The following is a 16,411-nucleotide window of genomic DNA, read 5'->3' as shown; positions in this document are numbered from 1 at the left end:
CACCACCGATGGCTTATCAAACTGGCCTACGGTGGTAGTCGACTGACCCTTTCTCTTTGGGTTGTGTGCATCTATTAGAGAATACCAAGAGAAGGGCTTCTTCACCCGAACCTTCGTGTCATAATCTTTGGGCTCTACCCGTGCATCCGTAAGATACTCATTGATGGTGATGGGATACGGGTAGGAAGTATCAGCCTGCCGGGCGACCACTGACATGTTGTCCGACATCACGGAACCCACACTGATCGGGTACCCGTCCATAATAGAGGCGACTAGAACTGCCCGTGGAATAGGTAAGTTTGTCTTGTTCTGGAACGGGTCTAGTCTGCTACATACGAAGGTCTGCCATCCCTTCACCTCAAAATTTAGGGTGTTCTGCTAAATAGGAACCCCTACAGTAATCCATGGAGGTGGTGGCCCTGGGGCTACAAGAAGCTCAGCTAGCCATGGGAGAGCTGCATCACCCATCGCCAGCTTCTCCAAATACCGTGCCAGCTCAACGTCCTCAAACCCCAAGTAGGAGTTCAGTATGTGTTGATCGAATCGCACCTTCAGATTTCTCACTTTTGTAACTTTGGTCCCTTTCATTATGTGTGCCACATTGGCATAGAACTTCCGGACCAAATACTCCATGGCGTCCACAACTGACTGGGTGAACCACATCCACCCCTTCCTCTCTCGGAACTGTCTCAATACTTTTGGATTTTACTTGTCAAGATCTTTTAGCTGGAACTGTCGCTCAAGAGTGAGTGATCTTACCGGCCACCACCCACAGAAGCTGGTGAAGGCAGTTAGACTCACAAAATGGTCCTCCCAGACCTCTTTCTTATTCGACCTCTCAAGGCCAGCAACTGTAGTATCACCCCATCGGCCATCGTACAGAATATCGTCAACAGTAGCTGATGGTGCCTCAGGGACAGGTGTAGAAGAGGGCCTAAAGCCTGACTTGCACTCTCCAAACCCTCGAAAGTGCTATGTGAGGAGGAAGGCTCATCCCTACGTTGATACCTTCCCTGTGGCTGTTGTGGCTATGAATGGACTGCAGGCTTCTCTTGCACTGAGTCGCCCTCCGATGCTTCCTGAGATGGTGCATATGAACTAGATTCGGAGGGCTCGGGCTATCTTCCTCGACCTGCTGTAGCTTTCTTGGTGATTATCTTTTGGAGGGCGAGGGGTAAAGTGCTTTTGCCTCGACCTTTGGAAGGTTCACCCCTCCCCTTTGAAGTGTCACCGTGGCCACGAAATCTAACCATTTTTTGTAACAAGCGACAACATCAGTCAGTTGTAGTTCAATTACAAACAGACAGTAAAACACAGTTAAGAATATATTTATAGGGTGAGGAAGTGTGTTCCGCACAATTACAAGTGCGGCCGCAGACTGGGTTGTGCGTACCGCACAATTTGATCTTGCGGCCGGAGAAATGGAACTGCAGTCCACACAATTTTGAGTGCGACCGTAGAATTGAAGTGCGGTTTGCACAATTATGTTTGCGGTCGCACATTAGATTTCCCAAAAGTGCCAACTCTCTAATGACAGGTATTTGTCTATTCTGCAGCCGCAGATTCAGCCTCTCATACAGTACCATATTCTTGACTTCTGCGGACCGCACAATTGCTTGTGCGGCCGCGGGTTTCAAACCAAAGTTGATCAGACTCCTATGGTTAACAAAAACTTTCAAAAATTGACATGGTATTAACAATTAAGCATGCGAATCAATTTACCCAATTCCCATAAAATCAATTAGTAGTTGACCCAACACAGATTAAATCCCACATGGTAGTAAAATTGAAATCTATTGACAAATGGCCTAAAACTACCTAACAAATTATAAATTTAACTAAAAGTTGAAAATTTCTATGAGAAATTAAGCATACCAGATATGAAGGAGTGCAACTAAGTGATCACAGATGTAGATGGAGTGTGGCAGATGATTTCAAAGTGTTAGAGTTTAGAGAGTTCAGAAAGGGAAAAAATTCGTACGGTATCCCAAGGCTACTATTTATACTTAGATAGGTTGACTTGAGGAACAAAGGAGGAGTGCGGCCGCAGAATTCCTTCTGCAGTCCATACTCTGTTACCTGAAGGCTCAAAAGCCTTTATTGATCTGCGGTCCGCACAATTTGGGGTGCGACCGTAGATTTTGACTGCGGGCCACAAAATTTGTTGTACGGCCGCATATTGGTAATTTCTCTAACAGACCAAACTTCATAGAGTTTGCAATTTCCCATCACAATTTCTTGCGGTCTGCACAAGAATTGTGCGATCGCAGTTCCCTTCTGCTATAGCATTCAAAATTGTGCGGTCCGCACTTTTTCCACACTTAGCGAATTTTTTGAGCACAGTACCTGTAAAGCACACTCTTTCCTGCAACACACTTCAAATCCAGTTAGCACAAAAATAACACATATTTATGAAAGAAGAAAAGAAAAAGAAAACAAAAACATGGGTTGCATCCCAAGAAGTGCCTGATTTAACATCGCGGCACAATGCAGATTACCATCACTGCAAATGAATAACTGCCATCACATGGCCATTATCAACGTGTCCCAAATAATGCTGCACTCGGTGACCATTGACTCGGAATACCTCATCATTTTTGTTCTTCAAGTCCAATGCACTAAAAGGTGTCACACCCACAATTTCAAAGGGACCACTCCATTTGGATTTCAGCTTTCCGAGAAACATCTTCAATCTTGAGTTGAACAACAAAACAAGATCGCTCACCTTGAACTCCTTATTTCGGATGTGTTTGTCATGGAGGTATTTCATTCTCTCTTTGTACAAGGACGAACTTGCATATGCATGGTATCGGAACTTATCCAATTCATTCAAATGTGTAACCCGCAAGTTAGCGGTTGCATCCCAATCAAGATTCAACTTCTTTAAAGCCCACATGGCTTTGTGCGCAAGTTCCACCAAAAGATGACACGCTTTTCCAAACACCAACCGGTATGGAGACATCTCGATAGGAGTTTTGAAAGCAGTCTGATAAGCCCACGGTGCATCATCAAGCTTCTTTGACCAATCCGTTCGGTTAGCATTCACTGTTTTGGACAAGATACTCTTTATCTCTCGATTGGAGACTTCCACTTGACCGCTAGCTTGAGGATGATAGGGAGTCATGACTTTATAAGTGACAACATACTTTCTAAACAAAGTGTCAAAAGCCTTGTTGCAAAATGCGACCCCCCATCGCTTATGATACCCCGCGGAGTACCAAATCTTGTGAAAATATTCTTCTTCAAGAACGCCACCACACTCCTTGCTTCATTGTTGGGTAGAGCAATGGCCTCAACCCATTTAGACACTTAATCAACCGCGACCAAGATGTAGGTGTTTCCACAAGAACTCATAAAAGGACCCATGAAGTCAATACCCCACACATCAAATATATCGATCTCCAAAATGGTATTGAGAGGCATGTCATTCTTCTTTGAGATTCCACCAGCCCGTTGGAATTCATCACATCTTTTCACCATATCACTTGCATCTTTGTAGAGAGTGGGCCAATAGAAACCACAACTTAGCACTTTAGCAGTCGTTCTTGCTCCGTCATGGTGACCACCATAAGGCGAAGAATGGCAAGCCTCAAGAATAACATTTTGCTCTACATCCGGTACACATCTTCTAATTACCCCATCCATGCATATCCGGAAGAGGGAAGGCTCATCCCAATAATAATCTTGACAATCCCATTTGAGCTTCTTTCTTTGATTTGAAGAGAACTCATCTGGGATGATTCCACACACAAGAAAGTTTGCTAGATCGGAGAACCATGGCACCTCCTTCATTGAAATGGCCAAGAGTTGCCTATCAGGGAATGAGTCATTGATCTCAAGGCCATCATGCGGCCTTCCCTCCTCCTCCAAACTAGACAAGTGGTCCGCCACTTGATTTTCACTCCCTTTCCGATCTTGAATAGCACACATCTCATCAACCTAACTTTTGAATCTTTTTTGCTCATAAGATAACGAAGTTCCGCATGATCCGTATGAACAATAACCTTTGCATCCATCAAGTACGGGCGAAACTTCTTAATAGAAAATACAATGGCAAGGAGCTCTTTTTCGATAACAATGTAATTGGCTTGGGCATCATTCATGGTCTTACTAGCATAGTAGACCGGATGAAAAATCTTATTGATATATTGCCCCAAAATTGCTCCAACTGCTACATCACACATGAGCTCAAATGGAATACTCCAATTAGGAGCAGTTATAATGGGAGTAGTTGTCAACTTGAACTTTAGCAATTCAAAGGCACTCATGCAATCATCATTGAAGTGAAATTTAGCATCTTTCTCCAAAATATTGCACAAGGGGTTCACCACTTTGGAAAACTCCTTTATGAAGCGCTGGTAGAACCCCGTGTAATCGAAGAAACTTCTCATGACTTTCACAGATGTTGGAGGTAGAAGTTTAGAAATCACATCTATCTTCGCCTTGTCGACCTCAATGCCCTTCTTTGAAATTTTGTGGCCAAGGAGAATGCCCTCCTCGACCATGAAATGGCATGTCTCCCAATTCAACACCAAGTTCGTTTTTTCACACTTTGTCAATACTTTATCCAAATTTGCCAAGCAATCATCAAAGGAATCCCCGACTACCAAAAATTCATCCATGAAGACTTCAAGGTAGTACTCTACCATATCCGTAAAGATCGCCATCATACACCGTTGAAAAGTTGTCGGTGCATTGCATAAGCCAAATGGCATCCGCTTGAAAGCGAAAGTGCCATAGGGACAAGTGAAAGTTATTTTCTCTTGATCTTCCGGGGCAATAAGGATTTAATTGTAGCCCAAATATCCATCTAGAAAGCAATAGAAAGCACGACCGGCCAACCTATCAAGAATTTGGTCAATAAATGGGAGTGGGAAATGGTCTTTCCTTGTGACTTTGTTTAGCTTCCGATAGTCCATATACACTCTCCACCTGGTCACCGTTCTTGTGGGAATAAACTCATTCTTGTCATTGGTGACCATAGTTATGCCCCCCTTCTTCGGAACACATTGCACCGGAGGAGTCCACGAACTGTCGGAAATGGGGTAGACAACCCCGGCATCTAACCACTTAATGATCTCCTTTTTTACCACGTCTTGCATGGCTTCATTGAGTATCCTTTGATGTTCAGTGGAGGGCTTGGCCTCTTCCTCCAAGTTAATCTTATGCATGCAAAATGCAGGTCTTATTACCCGAATATCCACCAAAGTCCACCCAATAGTTTTCTTCCTCTTGTGGAGCACTGCCAATGTAGAGTCAACCTACATGTTAGTCAAACAAGAGGAAAGAATAACCGGTAAAGTAGAGCAAGGGCCAAGGAATTCATACCTGAGATGTGGAGGTAATGGCTTCAACTCCAAGATAGGAGGCTCTTCCATTGAAGGCTTTGTAGGAGTAGTTTTTCTATTCTCAAGATCCAAGGAAAGTTTTCGGGGTGCATAGTTGTACGACCCCATTCCTTGCAAAGAGTTAACATATTCCATGAAGCCATCCATCTCGTCATCATCAAAATTGAGCAAACGGCCTCCAACATATCACCAACATTAATCATGGCACTTGTATCATCAATAATCACATCGGTCACCAAGTCCACGAAAGAACAAACTTCATTGCTATTCGGTTTCCTCATAGATTTGCACACATGGAACACCACATTTTCATCACCCACCCGGAAAGTGAGTTTTCCGACTTCCACATTAGCAAGAGCATTCCCTGTAGCAAGTAAAGGTCTACCAAGAATAATTGGAACCTCATAGTCCACTTCACAATCGAGAATAACAAAATCCGTCGGGAGAATGAACTTGTCAACTCGAACCAATACATATTCAATCACCTATAATGGTCTCTTCATTATACGATCGACCATTTGTAATCTCATTGATGTGGGTCTTGGTTGCCCAATTCCCAATGTCTTAACAACTGAATAGGGCATCAAATTGATACTTTCCCCAAGATCACAAAGAGCTTTTGTAAACTCGGCACTTCCAATGGTACAAGGAATTGTGAAAGCACTGGGATCTTCTAACTTAGGATCCATCGAATGCACAATTGCACTCACTTGATGAATGACTTTGATAGTTTTAAAATTCATCGACCGCTTCTTTATCACCAAGTCCTTCATAAATTTGGCATAACCGGGCATTTACTCTAAGGCTTCAACTAATTGCATATATATCGAGAGAATCTTCATCATATCAATGAACGTTTTGAATTGATTCTGGGCAAGCCTTTGAGGATAGGGAGGAGGTGGCATAGGCAATGTTGCCTTAGCCTTTTACACTACCGGTTCTGGTATGTCAATCACATGACCCCTAGACGGGTTCACATCCTCTTGAATCTCTTCTACCATATTATTAATATCAATCCGCACTTTATCATTTTTGCACATCATTCTTCGGGATCTCCCCTTCTTCTACCACTTGCTCATCATCTACAAGTTGCCTTTGACTTGAGGTAGGTGCATTCCCACCTCTTCCACTTCTTTTAGTAACGGCCATGGCATGTCCCGTATTGTTCCCACCCTTCGGGTTCACCACCGTATCACTTGGTAGTACCCCCTTAGGATGAGAATTTAATGCTTGAGAGAGTTGACCCATTTGCACCTCTAGATTGCGGATCGATGTGTTGTGTGAAGCAAGTTGGGCATCGAAATCGGTATTCTTGTCCATCATTTGTTTGAACATGTTCTCAATACAGCCCATTTCATTGTTGGATGAACTAGGAGCGTGAGAAGGATAAGGGGGTGGGTTACTCAGTTCTTGAAACATTGGGGGCCTTTGAAAACCCGACCCCTGATTTCCTTGATTGTTGTTCCACCCGCCTTGGTTGTTGCCTCCCCAATTGCCTTGGTTATTATTGTTATGCCAATTCCCTTGGTTGTTGCTTCCACTCCAATTGCCTTGATTGTTCCCACCACTCCAATTACTTTGATTTTGAGAATTCCAATTGCCTTGATTGTTTGAAGCTCTCCACTGTTGTTGACTAGGGCCTTGGAAGTTGTTTCTTTGCCCTTGAAAATTGTTTACATATTGGGACTCTTCTTCTTGATCATTGTAAGAATCACCTTGATCAAATCCACTATCATCTTGCACAAAATTGTCCATTCTTTGTTGCACTTGTGGACTACTTGTTTTTCGCTTGTTCACCATCATATTGACTTGACTCCCTGTATAGCATTGACTTGCCTCAGGTTTTTCACTTGTTGAAGTTGAGCCTTTGACAATTGGTTCATGGTGGTTGTCAACTCGGCTATGGCTTGTCCATGGTCATGTAACTCTTTATGAAGAAGAATCACATTGGTGTCACCTTGTGGAACATTGGCTCTAGATTGCCACACCGATGATGTATCCGCCATCTCATCAAAAATATCACATGCCTCCGCATAAGCATAGTCATGAAGTTCCCACCTGCAAGTTGATTCACTACACATTGGTTGGTGGTATTGATCCTCCGATAGAAAGTTTGTTGAATCATACTCTCTGTTATATCATTGTTAGGGCACACTCTTTCACCATTGTTCTATACCTTTCCCTTATCTCATGTAGTGGTTCATTGGGCTCTTGGTTGAATGCTAGAATTTCATCCCGAAGAATAGCCATGTGCTCGGGAGAGAAAGTACTTAGAAATAAATTTCTCTGCTAGTTGATCCCAAGTATAAATGGAATGATTTGGAAAACATTCCAACCAATCTAAAGCTTTACCCCATAGAGAGAAGGGAAAAAGCCTTAGCCTCAAAGCATCGTCGGAGACATTTGTTTGTTTGTTCCCCCAACACATATCAACGAACCCCTTCAAGTGTTTATATGCATTTTGACCCGGTGCACCGGTGAAGAACCCTCGTTGCTCGAGAAAAGTGAGCATCACGTTGGTTATTTGAAAGTTGCTCATCCTAATACGGGGTGGGACTATAGCACTTGCATACCTTTCATTCGGCAACACGCGGTGTGGAGCCGCTCGTGGTAGAGGTAGGGGTGGAGCGGGTACATTGTCTTGAGGCGGTCGGCCTCGTCTATTGGTTTGGGCTTCAAGAGGGACCTCATCCATTTGATCATCCTCAACGTCCACATCCCCCAAGGATATGTTTCCGAGCTCGTTGATTGCCATGAGTGCACCTACAATACTCACATGTTAGTAACAAGGAAGGAAAAGAAGATATCCTAAAACACACCTAAATATATAGCTAACACCGTTTTATTTTTAGCGCCCAGGCAACGGTGCCAAAAATTGATCTCGTCTAATTTTACTCCTCAATTCGAGGTTATGAACACGGTCGATGCAATAATAATACCCAACAAGAGTCGGGGTCGAGTTCCGCAGGGAGCTATAAGATTGGGAGTTTGTAGTATATATCGTAGCGTGTGAGTTTGTATATCTAAATTTGCACTTTCGCAAATTGGGTTGTTTTAAAGTCTAATTTAAACTACAATTGCAATTTAAGAAATAGAACGATGAAATTGTTTTTGTTGTTTTTCAAATGTTGTAAAAATCCTAGGGCTATGACCTTCGCCTAGGTGTTTGCTTAATGGGTTATAAACATTAAAGCTTGTTTTATTAGTCGGGGTGTATTATAGCTATCAACACTCGGTTACCCACTCAATACCTCTCGGTCAGCGAGTGATTTTGCCCAATTTGGCTTTGTCAAATCCAAATGGGTATTGACCAAAACGGTTGATAAAAAGCTCAAGTCAGGTTTTACTATCTCTAGGTCCAACCCTTTAATTGGGCTTATCAATTTCTCGATTGACCCGATTTCTTGTTAGCCAAGTTTTCCTAGACTAAGAGGGTGTTTGGCTAAGCTTATAAGCTGGTCAAACTGGCTTATAAGCACCTTTTGGCTTATCTACGCGTTTGGTAAACACTCAAAGTGCTTATAAGTCAAGTGCTTATAAGCTAAAATCAGCCATAAGTCATAAGCCGGTCACCCCCAACTTATGGCTTTTCAACTTATAAGCACTTTTAGTTTGACCAACACTTTTACTAGTTTATCCTTAATAATAATTTCTAATTCACAAAATACTTTTCCCAAAATAAATTTCTTAACTTTCTCTTCATTCCATATTCGTTATTAATTCTTTTCTTTACAAAGAAATTTTTAATTTATAATCTTTTGAAAAAGATTCAAGGGTATTTTAGTCATTTTAACAAAAGAATAGCTTATCAGCATTTTTAATCAAACACATCAACTGCTTATTATCAGTTTCAGCACTTTTATCCAAACACGTAAATGCTTATTTTAAAAATCAGTTTCAGCATTTAAAAAAAACTTTTCAGCACTACAAGCTTATCAGCTATTTACAATCAGCTAATCCAAACGGGCTCTAAGTCTCTCTTTCTCAAGTAGAGACCAACTCAAATAGGCATGAACTAATGTTTGTAATCATTAATTCTAAAAATAAAATCAAGAATAAGGCTAAATAATAAACACCCAACCATAAACAAGCAATAAATCAAACACCCATTAAGTTTACACACTATGGTTGGGTCACAAACCTAGTGAAAATCTAGCTACTCGTGCTTAAATTGGAAGAAAAAGAATAAGAAACGATAATTAAACCCATATTGCTAATTAAAATAATGAAATCAATGTTCAATTCGCTTAAAATAGCAAAACTACTAAAAAGAGTAAAAGAAACCGTCTATTGTAGCAGCTGATGTCAAAAGTTGACCTAAAAAGGTTAAACTATTCTATTTATACAGGACGGGAAATTTCGCACAAAAATGACCTTTCGGAGGTTATGCGGCCGCACAATTCCATGTGCGGTTCGCGCTTTTCTTCAGCTTGACAGGATTGGAAATCTGCGGCCGCATAATTCTGAATCGCGACCGCACTGCAATTTTGACTGAGTGTTTGTAACATCTTGGTATTTGATTTGGACGGTGGAGATCGGATTTGGAGGCCCATAGCATCTGATTTAGAGCCCCGAACAGCAGCTCCAGTTTTGTAACTTCTCCTCTTTCTTCAGTTGTTTTGTCATTGCTCCTGTTGCTATTGTTAGTCCATGTTTGGAACTTGTTATGTACATAATATGGAGAACTTTTGTAACCCTCTTATTGTTATAGTGGATCTTTGTAATCCCATAATTTTTTACCTTCAATTTAAAGGGTTTTCCACGTTAAAATTTGGTGTTCTTTATCTTGTTTATTTTCGGGTTTGCCTTTTCCTCAACATAATAGTAGTATCAGAACCTTGGTTATTTATCCGGGTTGTTACGGAATGGAGGCGAATATGAGCAAGATGGTATGTTTAAATGGAAGAAATTATAATGTTTGGAGAAGCAAGATGAAAGATTTATTGTTCTTGAAGAAGATGCATCTACTCGTTTTTGCAGCTCATAAACCCGCTGATGAAGATTGGGATTTCGAGCACCAACAAGTATGTGGATATATACGACAATGGGTTGAAGATAATGTTCGCAACCATATTGTGAATGAGACACATGCGAGATCATTGTGGGAAAAGCTAGAGAAGGATGGTCCCCTATGCATTTCATTTTTTCCTTTTATGCTTCAAAAACTGAGAACAACAAGTTGTTCCTGCTAAAGCAATTGATGACCTCTAAATACAAGGAAGGCAGCCCTATCCCTGATCACATAAATAATTTTCAGGGCATCTCATTGATCAGCTGTCTGGAATTGGAGTTAATTTTGATGATGAAATACAAGGACTTTGTTTCTTAATACTCTGCCAGACTCTTGGGAAACTATTCGTGTTTCTTTGACAAATTCAGCTCTTGGAGGTAAGGTGACCATGGAATATACTAAGAGTGGTGTGTTGAATGAGGAAGTAAGGAGAAAATCTCAGAGTTTGTCCTCACAAGTAGATATCTTGGTTACAGAAGACCGGGGGAGAGATAGAACAAGAGGTTCGAGGAATAGAGGTAAAAGTAAAAGTAAGTCAAGGTCCAAATACCATAATATTACATGCAACCAATGTGGCAAGAAAGGACATATCAAAAGGTTTTTCCACAAGTTGAAGCAAGACATCAGAGAAGGAAAGAAAGTTAAAAATAACGAGAACAATGTTGTTGCTATTGTTCAAGATAACCTTCTTTTGCTTATGATTAAAACGTCATCAATTTGGTGTCCCATGAGACGGGCTGGATAGTAGATTCTGGAGCTACCTCACATGTCACAGCAAGAAAAGACTTTTCTCATCTTATACTCATGTTGATTCTGCAGTGTTAAAGATGGGCAATGCCAGTGAAGTTAAGGTGTTTGGTGTTGGCATAGTTTGTTTGAAAACTATTAATGGTTTAATGTTAGTTTTTCTAGATGTCAAGCATGCTCCAGTGTTTCCTTTCAATTTGATCTCTACAGGAAGATGAGACGATGAAGGTTACCATAATGCCCTATTTAATGGCCAATGGAAGCTCACCAAAGGTTCATTAGTAGTGGCTAGAGAAGTCAAGTCTTCTCAATTATATGTGACACAGGGCTCTATTCTTAATAACTTCATAAATCTGGTGGAAAGTGATACTTTATCAGAATTGTGGCACAGAAGATTGAGTCATATGAGCGAGAGGGGGATTACGTATTTGGCTAAGAAAAGTTTACTTTCAAGAGTGAAACAAGCAAAGCTAAAAAGGTGTATCTATTATTTAGCTGGCAAACAAAAAAGAGTTTCTTTTCATAGCCATCCTCTTTCAAGAAAGTCTGATTTATTGGAGCTAGTACACTCTGATTTGTGTAGTCCTTTTAAAGTAAAGTCAAAAGGTGATGCACTTTACTTTGTGACCTTCATTGATGATCATTCTCGTAAGCTCTGGGTGTATCCTTTGAAATCTAAAGATCAAGCACTTTGTGTGTTTAAGGAATTTCAGGCCTTAGCTGAGAGATAGACGGGGAAGAAATTAAAATATATTCGCACTAACAATGGTGGTGAATATTGTGGTCCCTTTTATAACTATTTCAAGGAACAAGGAATTTGTCATCAGAAAACTCCCCCCAAGACGCCTCAATTGAATGGTTTGGCAGAGAGGATGAATAGAACTCTAGCTGAGAGAGTTAGATGCTTGCTTTCAGAGGCTAAACTTCCAAATACATTTTGGGCGGAAGCACTTAACACTGCTGCATATGTTATCAATTTGCCCCTGTTATTGCTTTGGATGGTGATGTCCCAGACACAGTTTAATTTGCCAAAGATATTTCTTATGATTACTTGAGAGTTTTTGGGTGTAAAGCTTGTGTGCATGTTCCTAAAGATGAGAGATCGAAACTGGATGTCAAAACTAAGCAGTGCATCTTTATCGGTTATGGTCAAGATGAGTTCGGATATCGTTTTTATGATCCAGTTTATAATAAACTTATTAGAAGTCGTGATGCAATATTCTTTGAAGACCAGACTATTGAAGATATTAATAAAGCTCTCCTTGTAATGGATGACACCTGTTAATTTCGGTCCTAACAAGTAGTATTAGAGCGAGGTTCAAGACAAGTTCATCTTGTCGGGTTTAGTTCTGGCCGCAACCTATATGGGGTTTGAAAGTCTTGTTTAGGGAGAGAACTTTACGGCACAAGTATAGTGTGTCACTTGTGTTTGCCTCTTCGTGAGGTTGTTCTCTCGATATTTTGTACTCTCTTTAATATAGTGGATTGCTTATCTCCGCCGTGGACGTAAGTCAATTGACCGAACCACGTTAAATGTTTGTTTCTCTTTTGGTATATTTTTCGTTTGTTGTATGATTTATCGTCGTTCAAAATTTGCTTACTAGCTTCCGCATGACACCTGATTTTTTGCATTCATAACAAGAAATAGCCGAAGAGCCAACTTTATATTCATTGCAACTAATTTATCACACCAGATCACTATCATCTTATTGGCATTTTGTTCCCATTTTAATGACATTTAAATAATAGGACCAACAAATCATGCATCATAAGAATACGCACAGAGATATGATTGAATTTTGGAAAATAAAAATAGCTCGCATAACATTGGGACCAGGATGAGCTTAAATTATGAATTGATAATCGACCCAAAACTCCCATGGAACTAAAACGTAATAGTTTATCATTGTTGCAACAATCGCTCGTATAATTTCATAAAGCATCAAAGATTTTTAGTACCATATTGTTGATTATCATATACAACTTGCTCGATCCTGCACTAATATGATCACAGAAAGAATAGCTAAAAATAGATCATTCAATCTCAACGATCCAGTTCCTTTCATCGGCGATAACACCTCTTTGAATCCCTACTAATCTCGAATAAAATTGCTTGCACGTTAGATCTGAGCTTATTTTATACTCAATCCTGCACCAGCAAAAACACAAGTATCAAATCTTTCAATATTGAGAAGGAATGTGAAAAAAGGTGGCAATCAAGTAACAATAACATTTGATCCCTTTATATTTGAACTAAAAAATTCCGAAAGATCCGAGAAAACAGTCTTCGGCGCTGACTAAACATCATTGAACTGGTATCTTTACAAAAATAGCCGGTTGGATTCTCTGTTTACTTTTTCAAGGCGATATACATAGATTATATGCCGATTATACACGATTATACATATATTATATGTAGATTATATATCTGTTTGCTATTTTTAGTTTAAGTGATTGGGTGGGTAGCTATTTATATTAATTCGCCAAAGGACATGTTTTCTTATTTGTCTATTGAAATGCATGTGAGTATTTTGGTTGAAGTTCATAAATGGATGAACGACCACTTTTTAACCCCTACAAAAATTCAAAAATAGTCACTGTCATAGAGTTTCAAATTCAACAGGTGAAACTCTAGGATATTGTCACGAAGTTTCACCCGTGGAATTTGAAACTCCATATATGACAATTTAATTATAGGGCTGAAAAGTGGTTAGTCCTGATTTGTTAATGAAGAATTTTACCTTTGGCCTTTGTAAGTAATACTTCCCACAGGAGCAACACCAACTGCAGTTCCCGTACAGAATACTTCATTAGCAGTAATTAATTCATCAGCTTCAATTAAACGTTCTTCAACGGTGTAACCTAGATCAAGTGCAATTTCCATAATGCTTTTTCGAGTCACCCCTTCAAGAATAGTTCCTTTGGCGATTGGAGTTGAAACTACATTTCCCTTAACAAGGAAAATATTACAAGAAGAGACCTCTTCAATATATTTTTTATTTACTGCGTCAAGATATAGTACATCTGAATATCCTTTCTCCTTTGCATTCTTCATCGCTTTTAATACCTACATTAAAAATCCATACAACTTTAATTTGAGTACTTATTTACATCGACGATTTTAACATCATAATTAGTAAGTACTCCTATTTATTGATATGTATTCAAGAAAAAGAAGGGATGCATATTTACAGGAGCATAGTTAGTAATGCTTTTCACTCCACCAGCTCCACCACGCGAGGCACGATGAACGTCTTCCTCTACATACAAGTTCAATGGCGCTGTTCCTTGCTACAATTGCAATGCATTCAATAAAAATTTTACTTAATGAAATTAAATAGTAGTATATGCAATACTCTGAGGTCTTATACTTTATAAAGAGATACTAGTAGTATATATGTCTAAAAGTTTAATACAATCACCTGAAAGTCAACTGTATTAATTGATTTTAAATGAACTCACCTTGAAATAATTACCCACAGGGCAGGCATAGACAAGGAAAGTGTACTCAGGTGCTGGAGCCAAACCCAAAATAGGTCCACTCCCTATTAACAGAGGCCTTATATAAAGAGACCCTTTTCCAGGAGGAGGAATCTGCACATTTTCAATTAGTACAAATTAAAATTAATACTCCAACGTAACCAAATGAGATAATCAATAATTCCAAACACTAAAAGGGACAGGTTCTGCTATAAATAACAACTAATAGTTACCCAACGCTTGTTGGCGAGAGCCGTTTGCTTAACAGCATCGACAAATTGATCAGTGGTAGGGGAAGCCATGCACATTCTTTCTGCACCAAACTGCATTCTGATTGCATTCTGATGAGGGCGAAATAGAAATATCCGCCCGTCCTCTCTTCTATACGCTTTTGTACCTTCAAACAAACCCTGTTTGGACAAAAATACTTGTGAGATTACTTTTCAAATGATTTGGCTGTGTTAAACTTTTGGCCAAATTTTAAATAATTTACTTGTCCATAGTTCAATACACCAGCAGAGGGGCTTAATTGGATATTCCCATAACGATTAAGCTGTCCTTGTCTAAAAGTTCCGTCTTCAGAGCTCTTTGTTACGTACATGTAATCAGTTTGCATCAAATGGAATCCAAGATTATCCCAGTCAATATCCGCAGATTCGTCATCACTGAAATCACATCAACGAATTAATTTTGTAGAATTCAAATGTTGCTAACTCTGTTTTGAGTTGACTGATTAATTTTTTGCCAAAGTGAGAAAAATTCTAAGACTCATTCTAAGATATTGAGTTGCTGATATATATCAACTGTAATTTACCTGTAAAATACAGGCTGTGTAGCAGCCTGAGCTGTATAGTATCTTGCTGTAACCTGCAAATGCAATTAGAAAAAAGTATGCGATCAAATCTTATGGTATATCATTAATATCTTTTTATGCATTCTATGTGAAGTATATGTTATTCGTGGCTTGAATTATATCCTTCTATTTCTTTTCATTCATAATGAAAAACTATCTCTGATTCTTTCTGAGGATTAGGCAGAACCTCGTTAATTTCTTGTGTTAACTTTTTTTGTTCTATTTTCTTTGTGTGTGATTGTGTCCTAATTAATTTGCCATCGGGGGAAGGTTATAAGGGTGTGTTTGTTATGAAACAAAACAAAAATGCTTAATAAAAAATATTTTTCATTAAGAGGGAGACAAAGTTTAAAGTATTATGAAATAGTTTTAATCTTAAAGAGTGTTGGATAATGGGACAAAATTTCTTCTGAAAAATGTTTCCGAATTCCAAAAAGATGAATAGAGCTTAAAGTACAGCATGCGAGGAGCAATTAAATGCATGACAAACCTTTGAAGATAAAGCTGAAGATTGATATAATTTACGAAAAATTGCAGCCCCTCGAATCATGTTTGCAGAAACAAAATTAGTTTGATCTCTTCCCGCGAAGTTTCAAAAATTAGTTTTAATAGGGAGCAAAGCAGAGGCAAAGATAAAACTTCTGTGTAAAGCAAGAAATGAATGTAGGATATCAATTGTAAAGCAAGATTTTTTGCGAGAGTTAGTTGTGATTTTGATAAAAAGAGATGCGTGTTTGTTGTTTATAATAGATGAGAGAAGCGAAGAAAACGCCAAAAATTAGCAGAGACCCAAAAAAAAGGAAAACAAAAAGAAAGGGTCTAAGGAAAGAGAAATGTCGTACTCCCTAATCCGTATTGTTTATCGGACACGAGTAACCAGGCTGTCAATCAAATCCTCCCTATTCCACTATAATAGGAACTTTAAAAGTTGAAAGAGAGGGGTTGTTGGGGGTTGAGGAGGCGAGATTGAAA

At 39.4% G+C, this 16,411-nt stretch overlaps 2 protein-coding genes across 2 annotated transcripts; both read right to left on the bottom strand.

The window, feature by feature from the left end:
• Positions 1–1,737: 1,737 nt before the first annotated feature.
• LOC138910357 (uncharacterized) lies at positions 1,738–4,622 on the bottom strand. Its single transcript, XM_070201590.1, has 4 exons — positions 4,329–4,622; positions 3,319–3,939; positions 2,726–2,986; positions 1,738–1,818 (listed from the first exon to the last, which is right to left on the bottom strand). The coding sequence occupies exons 1-4, from the start codon at positions 4,620–4,622 to the stop codon at positions 1,738–1,740; spliced, it is 1,257 nt and encodes a 418-aa protein (XP_070057691.1).
• Positions 4,623–13,005: 8,383 nt separating this feature from the next.
• On the bottom strand, positions 13,006–16,161 carry LOC104093427 (branched-chain-amino-acid aminotransferase 2, chloroplastic-like). Its single transcript, XM_009599167.4, has 8 exons — positions 15,930–16,161; positions 15,401–15,453; positions 15,080–15,251; positions 14,820–14,996; positions 14,569–14,700; positions 14,299–14,397; positions 13,848–14,173; positions 13,006–13,255 (listed from the first exon to the last, which is right to left on the bottom strand). Exons 1-8 carry the CDS (start codon positions 15,987–15,989, stop codon positions 13,141–13,143), a joined length of 1,134 nt encoding a protein of 377 aa, XP_009597462.1. The 5' UTR covers positions 15,990–16,161; the 3' UTR covers positions 13,006–13,140.
• Between the last annotated feature and the right edge of the window lie 250 nt (positions 16,162–16,411).

Source organism: Nicotiana tomentosiformis, chromosome 4, assembly GCF_000390325.3.
Source record: "Nicotiana tomentosiformis chromosome 4, ASM39032v3, whole genome shotgun sequence".
In the NCBI taxonomy this organism is placed as follows: Eukaryota; Viridiplantae; Streptophyta; class Magnoliopsida; order Solanales; family Solanaceae; genus Nicotiana; species Nicotiana tomentosiformis.
Note: the sequence above shows the minus strand (reverse complement) of the source record. Positions and strands in the feature narration are given on the sequence as shown.